The following is a 16950-nucleotide window of genomic DNA, read 5'->3' as shown; positions in this document are numbered from 1 at the left end:
ACCCAAACGTACATGCCATAAATCATTTAACTCAAGTAAGTAAGAAGAAGCTGAAGTTTTATTATTAGTTTCGACAACTATTACATTCAACTTGAAAAGGCCGTCAGTAAGGTAACCTTTTTCCTACAAACATTTCATTCTTACTTATAACCACCTTGTCAGATACAAAAACGCACTTGAAACCGTACTTTACAAGAAGTCTAGTAGAGACTAAAGTTCTTCCTAATTTCGGGAACATGAAGGACGTTGTTCAAAGTCATGACCTTGCTAGAAGTTATCTTGAGAAATATCTTCCCATATCCTTCAATTTTTGTTGTAGCAGCATTTCCCATAGAAAGCATCTCTTTGGGTCCAGCAGAAGCATATGTATAAAATGCTTCCCTCACAGCACAAACATGGCGAGTGGTTCCAGAATCAATCCACCACTCCTTAGGATTTCCTACCAGGTTGCATTCAGAAAGCATAACAACAATTCATCAATATCTTCGTGCTTTTCAACCATGTTTTCTTGACCATTCTTCTTATATTTCTTTGGAGCACGACACTCTACAGATCTGTGTCCAGCTTTTCCACTGTTGTAGCAATTTCCACTGAACCGCTTCTTACTTGGGTTATTTCTTGGCCCAGAAGCATGCTTCCTCTTTCTCTTAATTTGAGAAGTAGCCTCAACAATATTTGCTCCCATTATTGTTGAGTTTCCACGACCTTTCTTTTCAACTGCTTTGTTGTCCTCTTCGATTCTCAACCAAACAATGAGATCTTCAAGGGACATCTCATTTCGTTTGTATTTCAAGTAGTTCTTGAAATCTTTCCACAAAGGAGTCAACTTCTTAATAATTGCTGCAACTTGGAATGCTTCATTGATGACAAGACCTTCAATGAAAATTCCGTTAGTAAAAATACTAAAATTTTGACTTTCAACATCAGTATTCATTTTATATATACCTTCAGCAAGTAGATCATAAATAATCACTTGCAATTCCTGGACTTGGGTAATAACAGACTTGCTATCTACCATTTTGTAGTCCAAAAATTCTGCGCCAACAAATTTCTTCATCCCGACATCTTCGGTTTTGTATTTCTTTTCAGGCGCAGTCCACAGTTCTTTTGACGTCTCCATATTACTGTAGACGTTATACAAATTATCCTCCAGTCCGCTAAGAATATAATTCTTGCACAAAAAGTCAGAATGCTTCCACGCCTCAATCACGAGAAAACGTTCATTCTCTGGAGTTTCATCGGGTAGATCAGGAACATCTTCCTTGATGGACTTCTGTAGACATAACGTAGTCAAGTAGAAGAACATCTTCTGCTGCCAGTGCTTGAAATCAATCCCGGAAAATTTTCCAAGTTTTTCTGCCGGTGCCAACGCCGGTGTTCGGCTTGTCGATGCATTGACAGTCATCATAGGAACAGCTCGGTTTCCGGTGTCATTTGCCATTTTTTTCTGTAAAATAATGACACAAACAAACGTTTAATAAACGTTTAAAGTTGGAGAAAAAAAAATACGTAGATTTTAATCTCCAACAAACCGCCACGAAGGCTTTAATCTCCAAAACAGGAGTAGACAAAACTACAAAGGTTTTAGTCTCCAAAGCAGTAAGTATAACACAAATACAGAAATAAATTAAATTCCTTAAGCTTGTTGGTTTTTGGTATCTTCTTACTTGCTGTATTTGTAAATTATAATTCTGGAGAAAAGAAAGTTAGCGTATAAACGTAAATATAAATAAAACAGTAATTAATTCAAGCCCACTGAATTCACAATGTTTCCTTAGGAAATTTAATCCCCTCCTAGTACCCAAGGTTATGGATTATTTCGTCCCAGGATAGAACAAATTACACACTGGTGTAGCGGTACTTCAAACCCTAGTGTTTCAGCGAACACAAAGTTCAGCAGTACATCACACTTACGGTTGCTTTGTTTATAGTTTAAAAACAATGCAGAACAAGGGAGGAGAACTCAGAAGTCGAATGGAAATTCTGAGAGGAAGGACTGCAATGTATAGCCGCTGTTGAGTTCTTACTGAAGAGGATATCAATGATAAACAAGCTCTCAAATTCATTTCTACCTATGTTTTTTCGGTGTCTCTACTCTAACAGCTGCTGCACATATTTATAGTGCAGTCAGCTATTAGGAGAATGACCAGCCACCACTCATGGTGGAGCAATCACTAGGCTGTTATAGAGGAAGCACTTGACATGGTGGAAGGAGCACTAGGCTGCCAATGGACAATGGAGCATGCACTTGGCCGAACTGGTGGGACACTTACATTCTATCCACGAATTGAAAAACATCTGTTACAAACACGGATAATATTACGTTAATACTTACTATTAACAAATAAATTTGGTCAAAAAAATTAATCAATCAATCGATCATTTGACCAAATCCAAATCCGAAGCCGAAGCCGATGCCGAAGTGAGCGACGGCGGCGATGGCGTGAGGCTTGCCTTCTTCTTAACTCTTTAAGAGCTACAACAAGAGCAATTGTATATATACCCGCCAAAATCCTTTTCTCCTTCCAATATGGGACAATGTTTCAAGAGAGGGAAACTTAAAATTTTAGTCAAAAAATTCATTTTCTCTCCATTTCTCATTCACCCTCTTTTTTAAGACTTTTCCATCTTAAAATCCTCAACATTTCACACATACAAAATTTGAATTCCAGCTTTCATTATTGTCTCACTCAGTCACTCCATCACGCGTACATACGTACGGTTCAAAGTCAGTGACGAATTCAGAATTTTGCATGTTACAGACATAATTATGTAACTAAAAATATAACGTAAAATTTAACATGATATTGAAGCTGACAAGGATCATGAGTTTGAATTTAATTGTCATCTATTATTTGAGAAATTTATTTCTATTATGTTGAAACATTAGATTATGCAAATCCTTTTATCCCCTAGCTAAATCACAATTCAATGGATTGTGAATCCTATACTTATTTTTAGCACATATATGTAAGTTTTAACTTTGAAACACTAGGTTATTGTCACACCTCCTTTTGCGCGCCTAGCCACGAATGGTTAAATGCGCGAGGGAAGTTTTTCCAATTTAAGTGACAATATTCGAAATGAGATTATTTATTTAATTTAGAGTCGCCACTTGGGAAAGGTTTGGCTTTTGGTGTCCCAAGTCACCGGTTTATCTTGAATACCAAATCGAGGAAACTTTTCGACTTTCCAAATGAAGTCTGCGAACCAGAAATTCTAAGTAAGGAATTCTGTTGACCCGAGGGAAGGTGTTAGGCACCCTCGAATCCCGTGGTTCTAGCACGGTCGCTTAAATTGTTATAATGGATAAATATCTGATTTAAATACATGTTGTGACTTATGTGCTTTTATTAAGTTTAAACCGCTTTTATTATTATCATTTATTTTTATAGAATTGCAACGTCGTGAAAATGCATCTCGAACCCCGTCACAATCAATGCACCCGTAGTTGTTAACACATTTCGACTCCGTTGAGATTTGAATTTGGGTCACATAAATGCGCACCCGAATTTAAGAATGTAATTTAATTAAGTTGCGCCTAAAGAGTCTAACGCATTATTATCTTTGGGGAAGGCAGTGAAATTCACTAAACAGTCCATCCCAAATTCTAAGTATTTATCATGATCGGTTATTGAGGGCCCCGCAATTTACATTTTATTTGGCGAGGCTCGTCTCATTATTTTTTTTTAAAAAAAAGATTAGCCTACAATGACTACATTTTCTATTATGTTTGTCTCTAAAAAATGGAAGAAAGAAAATACATGCTAATTGAATTACATGCTTGGCCAATTCTGGCCTCTTATTAGTTATTGGATTAATTCTCTGCGAGGTGGGGAATTTTGTGCCTTATTGAACATGCTTTCAATTTGATAAAAGAAATTGCATACAAGGCAAATAGCATGTTAAGCTCACCCTAGACATCTTTCAAGTTTAAATTTAACTAACTTATTTAAACTAGATTAATAGAATTGATTACTAGAAGCTACTACCAATGGGATTCGGACGTGGTCCTATAAACTGCCTAACGAAACCCAATTTGATAGAGTTAGTTTAAATTACTCAGACTTATGATGCGTCTTTTGCCGAATTAAAAGCATCCTGCCTTACATGTTTAAAATAAAGATAGAAGCTGAGATTTAAATGCCAATATACTAAGCACATGCGCACTCTACGTCATACAGACAACTGAATAACTAAAATCAATAGTGTTAAATAAAATAAAGCTTCTATTAAGTACACACTGCGTAATGTATTTTTTTCTATTGAGCTACAAACTAAAAATTACACAAATCTAAACACATTTAAAAAAAAAGCTGTAAGTGCAGCAGCCGATGATTAAAACTTCTTTGCATCTTTCATTTCATGCTTTTAACTGTTACATCAGTATGAGATTCAAATGTGTACCTGGAAAGTGCTTACAATTGAAGAGGCAGAAAAGTCAGTAGAGCAGTAGTAGCATACACAAAGCAACAGTACAGCAGGACTAGTAAAACCAATAGTAACAGCAGCAGGAATTTCCAGGAAAGAATAGAACCCAAAGAAGAAGGTAGTAGCTTGAAAAGTAGTGCTTGAAAACTCAACAGACAACTAGGCTGCCCGATAAATCCCACAGTACAAGAAGATTACTAAGATTGCAAGTAGGGACAATAAAACAGTAATTTCTGATTTTGAATTTCTGAGCAGAAGACAAAACTGAAGTTCTTTGTTGTGAAGCCTAAACTTTTAACACACTAAGACCCTGGAAAATTCTTCTTTATGGTTCTTAAAACTCTTGCTCTCTTTCTGATTTCAGCACCCTTTCTTTTCTGATTTTTTAGAAACTATCTCCTATTTTTAGAACTATCTCTTTCTGATTTTCAGAACTAATGCCCTGAACTCTCTAATGTCTCCCTTTTTTTTTTCTTTTTAGCTTGTGTCCTCCTCTATTTATCCTAGCATCAGCCCATTCAAAACAGTCTGTTAGACCATTCAAACCCCCTCCCATGTTCTCCTGCTGTTTTTCCACTCAAAGATAAAATAAAACCCTTCCCATGAGATTCCCCTGACAAAAACTATTTTCATTATTAAAATGCCTTATCATTTTATTAAACTAAACCAAACATGGGCAGCAGGAATATATCCTGACAGCACATGCTGTCCAATTGACCCTAATTCATTAAAGAACTACAAATTGCCATGCTTTTCTAATTTCCTGCCATTAAAAGCACTCAATATGTCATTAATTCCACTATTGGTCAATTAATTCCATTAGTTGAATCAATGTTTTAGTACCTTATTGTCAGCTCACTTGCCTTTAAGCATTTCAGAATTTTATAACCCCAAACCAAACCTTTTAAAACCCCTGACCATTACTGTTTTATCCCAACTTCAACAAAAAATGAAATTCTGAACTTATGGGAGTTCAAATTCAACAACTATCCTAACTGAATTCCAACTATTGTATTATAGCTAACAAATCCATTCACAGATAGTTTCAAACAACCAGCTAATCGACAATGGTTCGATCAAATCATATGAAGTTATCAGGAATAAGGGCATTTGAACATTCAGTCATATAAAACTAATCGACGACGTTTATCTAATAGACTATACTAATTATAATGTAGAACAATCAGTCGATTAAACAAATAATACAAATAGGGCATGAACTGTTCTTGACAATTTTGCACGATACAGGGAAAAGCCAGGCATTATTGATTCGACGATGTTAATCATATTGAAATATGTATACTACTATACGGATTCAACATAACAGAATAAACAATCGACCAAATAGGTCGGGTTAAGTAATGGGTAAGGGAGATAGGACGAGGGCCGTCAGATCGACCTGGTTTGAACGGCTGAGATGGGTTGTCCTTGAAACGACGTAGTTTTGGTGTCAAACTACGTCGTTTTGGTGGCCTGGGAGGTGGGTCACTTGGACCGGCTGCCTTGGGCTGCTTTTGGGCCTCAAATTTTAAAAAGAAAACAGGCCCAATCCGATTTTTAAACCAATTTGCACTCTTTTCTTTTATTTTCTAATTTTAAAACACAAAACCTAATTAAAAATGAAATTAAACACCCATTAATTAGCACTTAACACAATTATCACACACATATTAAAATATTAAAATAGGTAAAATCACACCATGGCGACAAATAGAATAAAAGATGCATATTTTTTGTGATTTTTCTTTTAATAACCGAATTATGGTGTAATTTCACACGACATATATTTTTTGTATTTTTGTTTGATAAGATTAAATAAGAATGGACAAAACCACAAATAACTTCCAAAAATGCCACATAAATTCCAAAATCGTACAACAAGATCATTTGTTATTTTTTGATTTCTTTTGAAGTGATTGTCGCGTAAACAAAAATCACGTGCTCACAGTTATACTGTATGTTATTGTCTGAACCCATAGCTGAATGTATTATTGTCTGAAATTAGTTTTAGTGAAATGTATTGTTTTTATGTGGAAGAATTGTGTACGTGCAAGCATGCACGCACGTGAATGCCACACAGTACGTACGTAGATAAGTTGACTTCATTAAATTCTATCATTCGTTTACTTACTCTCATTAATTAATTTTGCTGCTGTCTTTCTACGTATCTTGCCTTCTATAGGTAACCAAATTAGGTTAAGGATTTAAGTTAAAACTTAATAGGAATGTATATTTCCCCCCTTCATTTACGCCTTTACTCTTCATAGCACTAATTGTACAAAATGTACGCAACTTGAACTTGTTAATCTCAAAATTAGTCATATATAACTTTTTCAAAATAACACATTGAAGTTAGTCATACATACCTTTTCAGATATTTCAAAAGTTGGTCAACAAGAGTGTAATGCATGTAAATTATTATTCGGGCAATTTTCAACTTATTGACAATCTGATAAACTAAGAATTTTCTTTTTGTTTCACTTTCTTACTCTTACATGCTCATAATAAGTTATAGTTAATGGTTTGATACAATTTTTTTACTTGTGTAATGTAAAATCGGCAACATTCATATTTTGGAGATCAATTTGTACTATAACTTCAAATAAAATTTATCCAATCATACAGAAGAAACAACAGTTTTAGAGCAAGGTAAAGTTGTCTTCATATAATATACAGGTCACAAGTTCGAGTCGTGAAATTGATCAATAACCCTTGCATCATGATAGGCTGCCTAGGGAGTGTAATACTTCTTTAGATCCTAAGTAAACACAGAATAATTACTCCCTCCGTTCACTTTTACTTGTTCACTATAGACTTTGCACCCGTTAAGAAATAATAAATAATGTAGGTAATTTACCATGATATCCAAATTAATTGATGCATATTTTTAATAAATTTGAGAAAATAATTTGAAATGAGTAATTAATACTGTGGATATAAGAGGGAAAAAGAAATTGTCTTCTCTTAATATGCTAAAAGTGGCAATTAAAAATAAAAATCTATTTTTAGAATATCGGACAAGCAAAAGTAAATGAAGAAAGTTCCTTTTTATACAGAAAAAATGACAAATAAAAATAAATGTCTAACCATACTAGAATGTTAGATAAGAAAAAGAAAATTAAGAAATTAAGTTGAGCTATTTGAATTTTCAAAGATTAGTTCGCGGTGAAGTGAAGTTTAGTCTAAATCCAAACAAATTAACTAGGGATATTAACCGGACAAACAGAAATGGTAGTACTACAGTAATCTTCTCAATACTGTACTTTTTTTCTTCTTCTTAGCACTGTATTATTACCACTGCTAAAATTGATAAATTAATACGTACGGAGTATGTAAAATTCAATGCGCATCCATTTTTTGATTCCTCAATCTTCATCATCATTAATAGGTCTGCATCTTCTTCACCAAAAGCTCGAATCCTTTTTTGTTTCTTTTTTCAGATTCTGAATTTCAAAAATTTAGAATAATCCATCCATGGAATCACCAGAAAAAAACGACGCCGTTGCATTTGAGTCAGCTGAGAAGATAATTCTCCGGTGGGATTCAACGGTATCTGAAGAAGCTAGAGAGAAGATGATATTCAACGGCGATCGTCACGAGATCGATCGCTATTTAGAAGCCGTTGATGAAATCCAACGGTCAATGGAGTCCACCACGCTCTCCGTCTCCGACGACCACGATAAAGCCAACACTGCGATCCAGATCGCCATGGCTCGTCTCGAGGACGAGTTCCGCAACATACTCATTGCTCACACGAACGCAATCGAAGCCGAATCATTAACTGATCCAAGTCTTTCAGAAGAAGACTGCCGCGATACTCCACGCGCCGGCGACGATGATTCGTTCAGCAAAGAGCTGGAAAAACAAGAGAGTAGCACCAGCAGCAGTTATCGATCTACTAACAGTATCCGCGAAGTCGATCTCATGCCGTCAGAAGCAATATACGATCTCCGGTGTATCGCGGAGCGTATGATTTCAGCTGGATATCTCCGGGAGTGTATTCAGGTGTATGGCAGTGTACGCAAGTCTGCTGTGGACTCGAGCTTCCGGAAGCTTGGAATAGAGAAGCTGAGCATAGGAGATATACAGAGACTTGATTGGGAGACCCTTGAAGCTAAGATTCGTAGATGGATACGAGCAGCAAAAGTATGCGTTCGCACACTTTTCGCCAGCGAGAAGAAGCTCTGCGAGCAAATCTTTGAAGGTTTGGGGACGGCAACGGATGATGCTTGCTTTATGGAGACTATTAAAGGTCCAGCTATTCAGCTGTTCAATTTTGCCGAAGCCATTAGCATTAGCAGGCGATCGCCTGAAAAGTTGTTTAAGATATTAGATCTTCATGATGCTTTATCGGATTTATTAACTGATATTGAAATTGTTTTCGAGTCAAAATCTTCGGAGTCAATTAGAGTTCAGGCAGTAGAGATATTGTCTAGGTTAGGGGAGGCTGCTAGAGGGATATTATCGGAATTTGAGAATGCAGTGCTTCGTGAACCTTCTAGGGTTCCTGTCCCCGGAGGGACAATTCATCCCTTAACTAGGTATGTCATGAACTATATAAGTTTAATCTCGGATTATAAGCAGACGATGGTTGAGTTGATTGTTTCAAAGCCTTCAACGGGATCAAGGTATTCGAGTGATCCTAATACACCTGATATGGATTTTAGTGAGCTAGAAGGGCAAACCCCGTTGGCGCTTCATTTGATTTGGATTATCGTCATTTTGCAGTTCAATTTGGATGGTAAGTCTAAGCACTATAAGGATACCTCTTTGGCTCATTTGTTTATGATGAATAATGTCCATTATATTGTTGAGAAGATTAAAGGATCACCTGAGTTAAGAGAGATGATTGGGGATGATTACTTGAGAAAGTTAACTGGGAAATTCCGGCAAGCTGCTGTCAATTACCAGAGAGCAACATGGGTGAGGGTTTTGCATTGTTTGAGAGATGAGGGATTACACGTGAGTGGGAGTTTTTCATCCGGGGTGTCCAAGAGTGCATTGAGAGAGAGGTTTAAGGCATTCAACGCCTTGTTTGAAGAGGTTCACAGGACTCAGTCCGTGTGGTTGATACCAGATACGCAGCTCAAGGAGGAGCTGCAAATTTCCATATCCGAAAAGTTAATCCCAGCATATAGATCATTTCTTGGACGGTTCAGGAGCCATATAGAAAGTGGGAGGCATCCGGAAAATTATATAAAGTATTCTGTGGAGGATTTAGAGAATGCTGTCTTGGATTTCTTTGAGGGGTACGCTGTATCACAGCACTTGCGGAGAAGATCTCAGTGAAAGAATACAAGTTTCACCATTTAGTACTTTAGGACATTCTTTTGAATTTTTTCATGGAGTCATTCAGGGGCTGAGGTTCTGACATTTTGGTGTTTCTCGAGTTTGTGCATTCATTTGTAGTATTCCAGCGTGATGCGCTGCTGAAGACTTCGGGAAGATCAGCTGTATCTATCAAGAAGGGTCAATCCCTCCAGCCTCTGGATGCTCTGCCCTGTAAGCATGGTGTTGTTGTATTTCTTCCATACTTTTAGATTTTATCTTAATTTGTCCATATCTGAATTGTTGTATTGGTTCACTTTCTTGAAAATTTTATCATAATCATGGTTTTATTAACTTGAGTCCAGAATTTAGTTTAGTCTCGATGACTTTGCACTATAAGGGATGTTTTTCTTAGGGATGTCCTCTCCTATATCAAGAATGTGATTGAACTTCCGATGAACGCAAGAGCTTTGGAGACACAAAGATAAATAAAACCACAGGTCTTAAGAATTCGAAGACAATTTCGCGTATTTGCTTACTGCTTTCTTCTTATTGTTTGCAAGTCTTTCTCAGTGACGTGAAAGAATTCTCCATGAATTTTCAATCATTACACTGAAAACGCATGACTAGTTGTCTACTGCTTGATATATGGGCGTGCTGATTCCTCGATGTTTTGTTTATACTTATTTTGTTTTCCCATCTAAGACGACTGGTGCAGTGGTGCTTAGTTAGCTGTCTTTGGATAAGCTAATACTAATTAGTTTTACTGACATGATTTTCTCAATCGTGGAATGGTTGAACTGGACATGTATCATGAATACTCTTCAGATGTTGCAGCACATCAACAACAACAAAGGCTCTTTCCAAATAGATCCCCGACATTCTTCCGGCCAAGAACTTCCCACCTTGCTCTTGGGGAGACTCGAACTCACAACCTCTTGGTTGGAAGGGGAGGTTGCTTACCATCAGAGCAACCCCTCTTGTCGCCAAATGTGCGCCAAATGTTTCATCTCTATGTGGCCTCTGTTTGAAACTTTGAAGTCTACTACATCTGACAGCAGAACTTAGAAGGTGTACATTCCTACGTCACAATCTTCCTGTTACCTCTTCACTCACCATGTATCACTGTTTCTAATTATCAGTTTCCAGTCAAGGTTGCACAATCTTTTTGTGGAGATACATGACATTTTCTGCCCTCTGCGAGTTAGTGTGATTGTTAATACCAACATTTAGGGTTTAGCTATTCATTGCCCATGCTTGCCTATTGGATCCAAATAGGATCTCGAATTCTTGTGTATTCTCGAATGTGGTAATCTGTGTCCAAAGTAGAAATCTCCCTCTACTCTTACCTAATTGCAGAAAATGTAGGATATTTACTGACAAAGATGTTCAATTGCGAATCTGTGCAAACGTCATTTGTTGATTGATTACTCTTAGAGCCTGTTTGGAAAGCCACCTAGAAATGAAATTCGGATGTAATTGGATGTAATTACACAAGTTGGTATGTTTGTCTAGCCAAGTAATTACTTAGTCAGCATGAAATTAGGTGTAATTACACTCCCCAATTCTCAAGGGGAGGTGAGAATTGGTGGTAATTACACTGTGTAATTACAAAATTACTTTTTAATTTTTTCCTTTTTGTTTTTATTTAATTTATTTTATTTTATTTCCATTAATTTAATTTCTTTTTTAAAATTTTACTATTACTTTTTAATTTCTTATTAAATTTTAAAATATTTTATTTGCTCATATATTTTATTTCTTATTCGTTTTATTTTCTTCATTTAGCTTAAGTGCGTTATTATTTTAGTTTTTGAAACTATACAACAACAACAACAACGACCCAGTATAATCTCACAAGTGGGGTTTGGGGAGGGTAATATGTACGCAGACCTTACCCCTACCCCTACCCCGAAGGGTAGAGAGGCTGTTTCCAGGTTTTTGAAACTATACCTCCTAATATTAGAAATAATGAGTCATTAACAAATGTGACATATAATGAGTAATGCCCTTAAAGTAGAATTTCGTTTATGAATGAGGTTATAAACTTATTATGTTTCCTATTCTTATGTGATATTAAAACTTGTTTTTATTATGTTGTTAAAATATATATTTTTTGAAATTTTGAAATTGTGATTCAAATTTACTTGTTTTAGTAGTATTGACTTGTTATTTCACATTGTATGTTGTTTATTTTTTAGTTAAAATTAATAGCTTAATTTTGTCAAATATTTCCATAATGTTATGATATTATATTTAATATTAATTTATTTTATCAAACATCCATTCCATGATATTCTTACAAAACGTATATTTTAGTTTTTATAATTAATAAACTTAAAATTATTAATTTAGAAAACATATCAATTATTTTTACAATATTAGTTATAAATATATGATTACTAATTAATGTATATTCAAGAAAAAATATGCATCTTAAATACCAAATCTAATATCATTTATACTGATAAAAAAAATTATTTATAGTCATATTTATTATATTAACTTTTAAGTTTTGATAATTATTTCATTTAAAATTTAATTTAACTATGTGACAATCAAACAGTACGCTTGTAATTACACTGTAATTATGTTACGGCAAACAAATAGATCATCATAATTATTAAGTTGTATAATTACTAAGTTGTATAATTACTACTCTGATAATTACTCCAATTTCAATTACCAATTGACTTTCCAAACAAACCCTTAGTTATCTTTTAGACCAAGATCCATATTTCTATCTTTACAACTTTAGCTGGTATTGCCTCTTTAAAGTACATCGTAAACTGGCCCTTCCCATTAATGATGAGTTAAGATGCAAGATCCTTTAAACCAAATTCTTGTGCCATGTTTAGGGACGTACATAGGTCAGGTTGGTTCGGATTTTACAATTATCAAATCAAATCAAATCAATTGTATTGTGTTATTAAATCTAAAGACCAAACCAAATCAATAAAAGTCGAGTATTTTAAAATTTAAACCTAGTACCATACTGAATACTAAAATATCGAATACCAAATGTCAAAATTTTTGATTTCGGTACGGTAATTCGATATTTATCAAATTATCCGCGGCCGTACTCGGAACCCATTGATCGTCGCGCACATTAAGGCTAGCTCCGCCTCTGACGTTGAGTGTGGATGTTGCCTATTTCTCTGACTTGGATTTAAAAGTGATAGGCGACCTAATAGTGTCTTTTTCAACCTAGGGAAACCGGATAGTATTTAAATTTGGAAGTTCAGCTAGTGTGACGCTTCATCTGCCATCTATCTGACCTATATTCGTCTTTTTCAATTCTCGTGGTCCTTATTTGTCAGTTTCGAAAAGAGCCTATGTGTTCCATTATTGAATGAGCTCCAAAGGTCGAAAAGGATCAGTTAATTAAAACATATTCCCAACTAATTGTCTTGCCTATAAAGATCTTTTTCTTCCCTGGATTCCAAGAAATTGTAGGCTGGGCTTTGAGATAACTTCATGCCATGCGAGATTAGGTCTATCTCATTCTCTTTTAACATCTTCATTTACCATGGTTTCACACCTACGGATTAGTGCAACTAGAGGTCAACACATGACATAACTAAATCATCTCGCATGATTGTGTGCTACTTGAACTTTCTGGCCAATGCGATCTTTTTTTTTATCTTGTTTAATCTTGTATGACCGCACATCCATTTTAACATTTACATTTCTGTGACGTTCATCTTGTGAATATGTTGGACTTTAGCCATTCAACATTAGCTAAATCATTGTATAGCATTGTTGGTCTTATAACTATTCTGTCAGTTCTTTCACGCTAAAACAAAATTGTTGCAAATATTTAAAAAGAAAAGAGTCAAAAAATAAATATAAAAATTGTATCAATACCTGTACTCCTGAAGGGTTTGCATGATCTTTATTTCTTACAGGGAAATTACTAGCTATGTCCATTTATAAGTAGTTTTATAAAAATTGGTCAATTCATAAAATATTATTAATATTAGCCAATTAGTTATTTGTAGAAAAATAAAAGGTCGAATTTTTACTTTCTTTTGAGAGGGTGTATTAGAATAGATTAAGTACATTATAAGGAGTTTGAATCTCAAATTTTGGGATGAAAAGTATCAAAGTATTTATCATTTGTGTGTCACATATGCATCATATTTGTATCAAATTTGTATCACATGTATACCTGTGTGTGAGATACATGCGTGATACATGTATCGCAGAAAAAAATTTGAACTTGATTTTAACTACGAATTTTGATACCAAATCTGTCCAAATCACCTCTAATCTTCCTCAAATTCTGTATCTTGACCTATCTATATGTTTTTAATGAATTTCAATCATACCCACTGATAAAGGTCCTTTTTTGCTTAGATTTTTGGAATTTTGTATATATATATTTTTGTATTTTATCACCTTATTTGCTATTTCATTCATGAAATTTCCTTTCCTTCTTGCATCTAATGTTGCTAAACGCGTTTAAAAATATTGAAGGAGATCTTTGCGTGTGATTCTTGAAGAGAAAGAACCTTATTTATTTGGGTTTTCAATTTTTATATGTGTTTGGCTAGTTTGGTAAGTATATGATTAATGACTAGGTGTTAATAAGTTTGGACTTATTTGTGACATTTATGTAAGATTCCCAAATCAATAACGAATGCCACTAAAGAAAAACTATGCCAACTTTGGGCAGCAAAACAAGTGCTAATATAAAGTGAAAAACTGAAGGCTATCCACTGTACTTGAATTCGTGAGTACCTTGAGCCGTATTATGGTATCGTAGGGATACAACTGGGTTTGGGACTACAATGAGAAACAATAGCTGATTTATTGACATATCATTGCTACGTAGTCATGTTACCAAGCAATAAAAGATGCAAAAACAGACTGTCAAGGCTCAATATCAACTAGCAAATTCCCAGTCAAACTCAACATCGAAGATTTATATTTTAGAATTGAATTGGACAATGATCACGTCCTTGAATATGCCTGTTGATTTTTTAAACCAGGGACCCGCTAGATGTCGTCCGTAAATGATATTTCCAATTTGGCCAAATACATAGACAGCCCCTCTATCTTGGCACCAATTTTCATTTTGACACTCCATTTAGGTCATGTTCCACTCCAACCCCATTTCTTTTGTGTTATTTTAACGCAAAAGGCTGACTTGTCAAATTGGTTGAGTTTCCTCCCTTGATAAGCGCGTGAGACTTTAAATGCCCACCCTCCTCCCCCATTATTTCTTCCATCTCCTCTTCCAAATAATTCTTAGGATATGTTTGGCACGCAAATTAAGGAAAATAACTTCTCAAGAGTATTCATAAATAATTAGCATAATAGATTCCTGACCACTTAAACTTGTAGGGCTTTTGAAAGCCGATACACAAACTTTGGACTTTCCCATTTGAACACTCGAACTCATGATTCCCTTAACTAATAAACACTTCTGACCCTTGAGCCTATACGCGTGTATTACACATACACAGACGTGTCCATTCAGTCAGCAAATGATCCATCCAGTCAGCAAATGACCAATGCGATTGTTACACGTCAAGGGTGCGAAAACAAACCCCAACTGATTAGGGTCCCCCCTCTTTTAATCAATAGACCGACCAAAATCAGCCATGAACTTCCATAAAATCCACCATTTTTCACTTCTAACAAAATTCATATAATCCATACCCCAATTACAAGTCAAAGAATGGATGAGCCACCTTCTAAAATTCCGTCGAGGCAAAAAAGAGCCGGCGAAACTATGTCAAAGAAGAACACAAACGGTGAAATCCAAAAGAGAGAAGAAGTCGGACTGCGTAATTAGAAATTTTCACCCAAAATTCGTCATTTTTTTATTGTCTTTCTCTTTTCTGTATCTGTCTTCCATTTTGAGAGAGGGAATTAATGTGAAAGAAAAGACTGATAGAAAAATTTTGATAAAATTTATTGTTTTTCTTTGTTTTTCACCATTGCTGCGTAGCTTTGGAACAAACAGATGAAGAAGCGGGGAAAGATTGGAGTGGGGGAGAAAGAAAAGAAGGAAGGGGGGGGGGGGAGCCAGAACCCTACCGATAAATCCTCGCCAAAATCAAACTCCAAAACCAACATCCAATCCTTCAAGCAGGATTCATCATCTTCTTCGGCTTCCAAAGCACTAACCGGCGAGCAAAAAATCGATGATTTAAACCTTCCGCGACAGGAGGTGATTCGCCGCCTTAGGTTTCTGAAACAACCAGTGACTTTGTTCGGAGAAGTTGATGTGGCGAGGGGAATAGGGGTTTAATGATTTTGGAGCAGGGGCTTATTTTCTTTCTTTTTCTTTGTATTTTTTTTTAAAGATTTTTTTAATAAAAATTATTGTAGTGACGCGCTTAGTTTAGGTGATTTGCACATACTTTGTCCATATCACCTCTGTCACTGCCACATGTGCATGGTCAACGATCAAATATGTTTATTAGTTATCACATATACAAGTTTGAGTGTTCAAATGGGAAAGTTCAAAGTTTGTGTATTACGGCTTTCAAAAGTCTACAAGTTTAAGTGGCCAAGAAGCCATTACGTCTAAATAATTTAGATACAATAAACATGAAGCCATAAATTTTTGAACCAACAACCTTCCGAACCCACAAATTTTATAAACTTCCGAAACCGCGAACTTTCGAACTCGTAAACTTTATAATTTCTAAACCCGTAAACTTCCAAACACATAAACCTCCGAACTCATAACTTTGGAACTTGTAAAATTTCGAACCTATAAACTGAAAGATGAAAAAACTAAAACTGAAAATATATAAAAAAAATAAAATAAAAATCGCAGGAGGGTGTTGCAAGAAAAACAAAAAAAATAAAAAGTTAAAATTACAAAAAAAAAAAAAAGTTCTTTTCTTGTGCAGGAAGTGGGGTGGGGGTAGCCGACAATGATTAAAAAACAGGTGTCCAAATCTAATTGGATGGTTGTTACACATTAGAAGCAAGTATAAATACGTGCTATATTTTAAATGGGATAAAAGTTTTTGTGTTAAAATGACACAAAAGAAATGGGGTTGGAGTGCCAAAATGGAACAATACTGAAATGAAGTGCCAAAATGAAAATAGGTGCCAAAATAGTGGGGCAGTCTATGGCCTTCCAATTTATTGAAGCCATTTCTTATGGAGAGCTTATGCAACTTAAGGATTTCATGATACAGGAGAACAGAAAAGGAAAGGGAGATCAAGAATGGAGTAACGTATGGGTGCTGGAGTATTGAAGTTCCAAATGGTTGAGACAAATAA

At 35.3% G+C, this 16950-nt stretch overlaps 1 protein-coding gene across 1 annotated transcript; it reads left to right on the top strand.

Moving 5' to 3' along the window:
- Window positions 1–7647: 7647 nt before the first annotated feature.
- Window positions 7648–11346, top strand: LOC107769630 (exocyst complex component EXO70A1). The gene is made up of 2 exons (XM_016588869.2): window positions 7648–9933; window positions 10528–11346. The coding sequence occupies exon 1, from the start codon at window positions 7906–7908 to the stop codon at window positions 9718–9720; it is 1815 nt and encodes a 604-aa protein (XP_016444355.1). The 5' UTR covers window positions 7648–7905; the 3' UTR covers window positions 9721–9933; window positions 10528–11346.
- The last annotated feature ends 5604 nt before the right edge of the window (window positions 11347–16950 follow it).

The sequence above is a fragment of the Nicotiana tabacum genome, chromosome 6 (assembly GCF_000715075.1).
Source record: "Nicotiana tabacum cultivar K326 chromosome 6, ASM71507v2, whole genome shotgun sequence".
Lineage (NCBI taxonomy): Eukaryota > Viridiplantae > Streptophyta > Magnoliopsida > Solanales > Solanaceae > Nicotiana > Nicotiana tabacum.
This window is presented reverse-complemented; position numbering and strand designations above follow the sequence as displayed.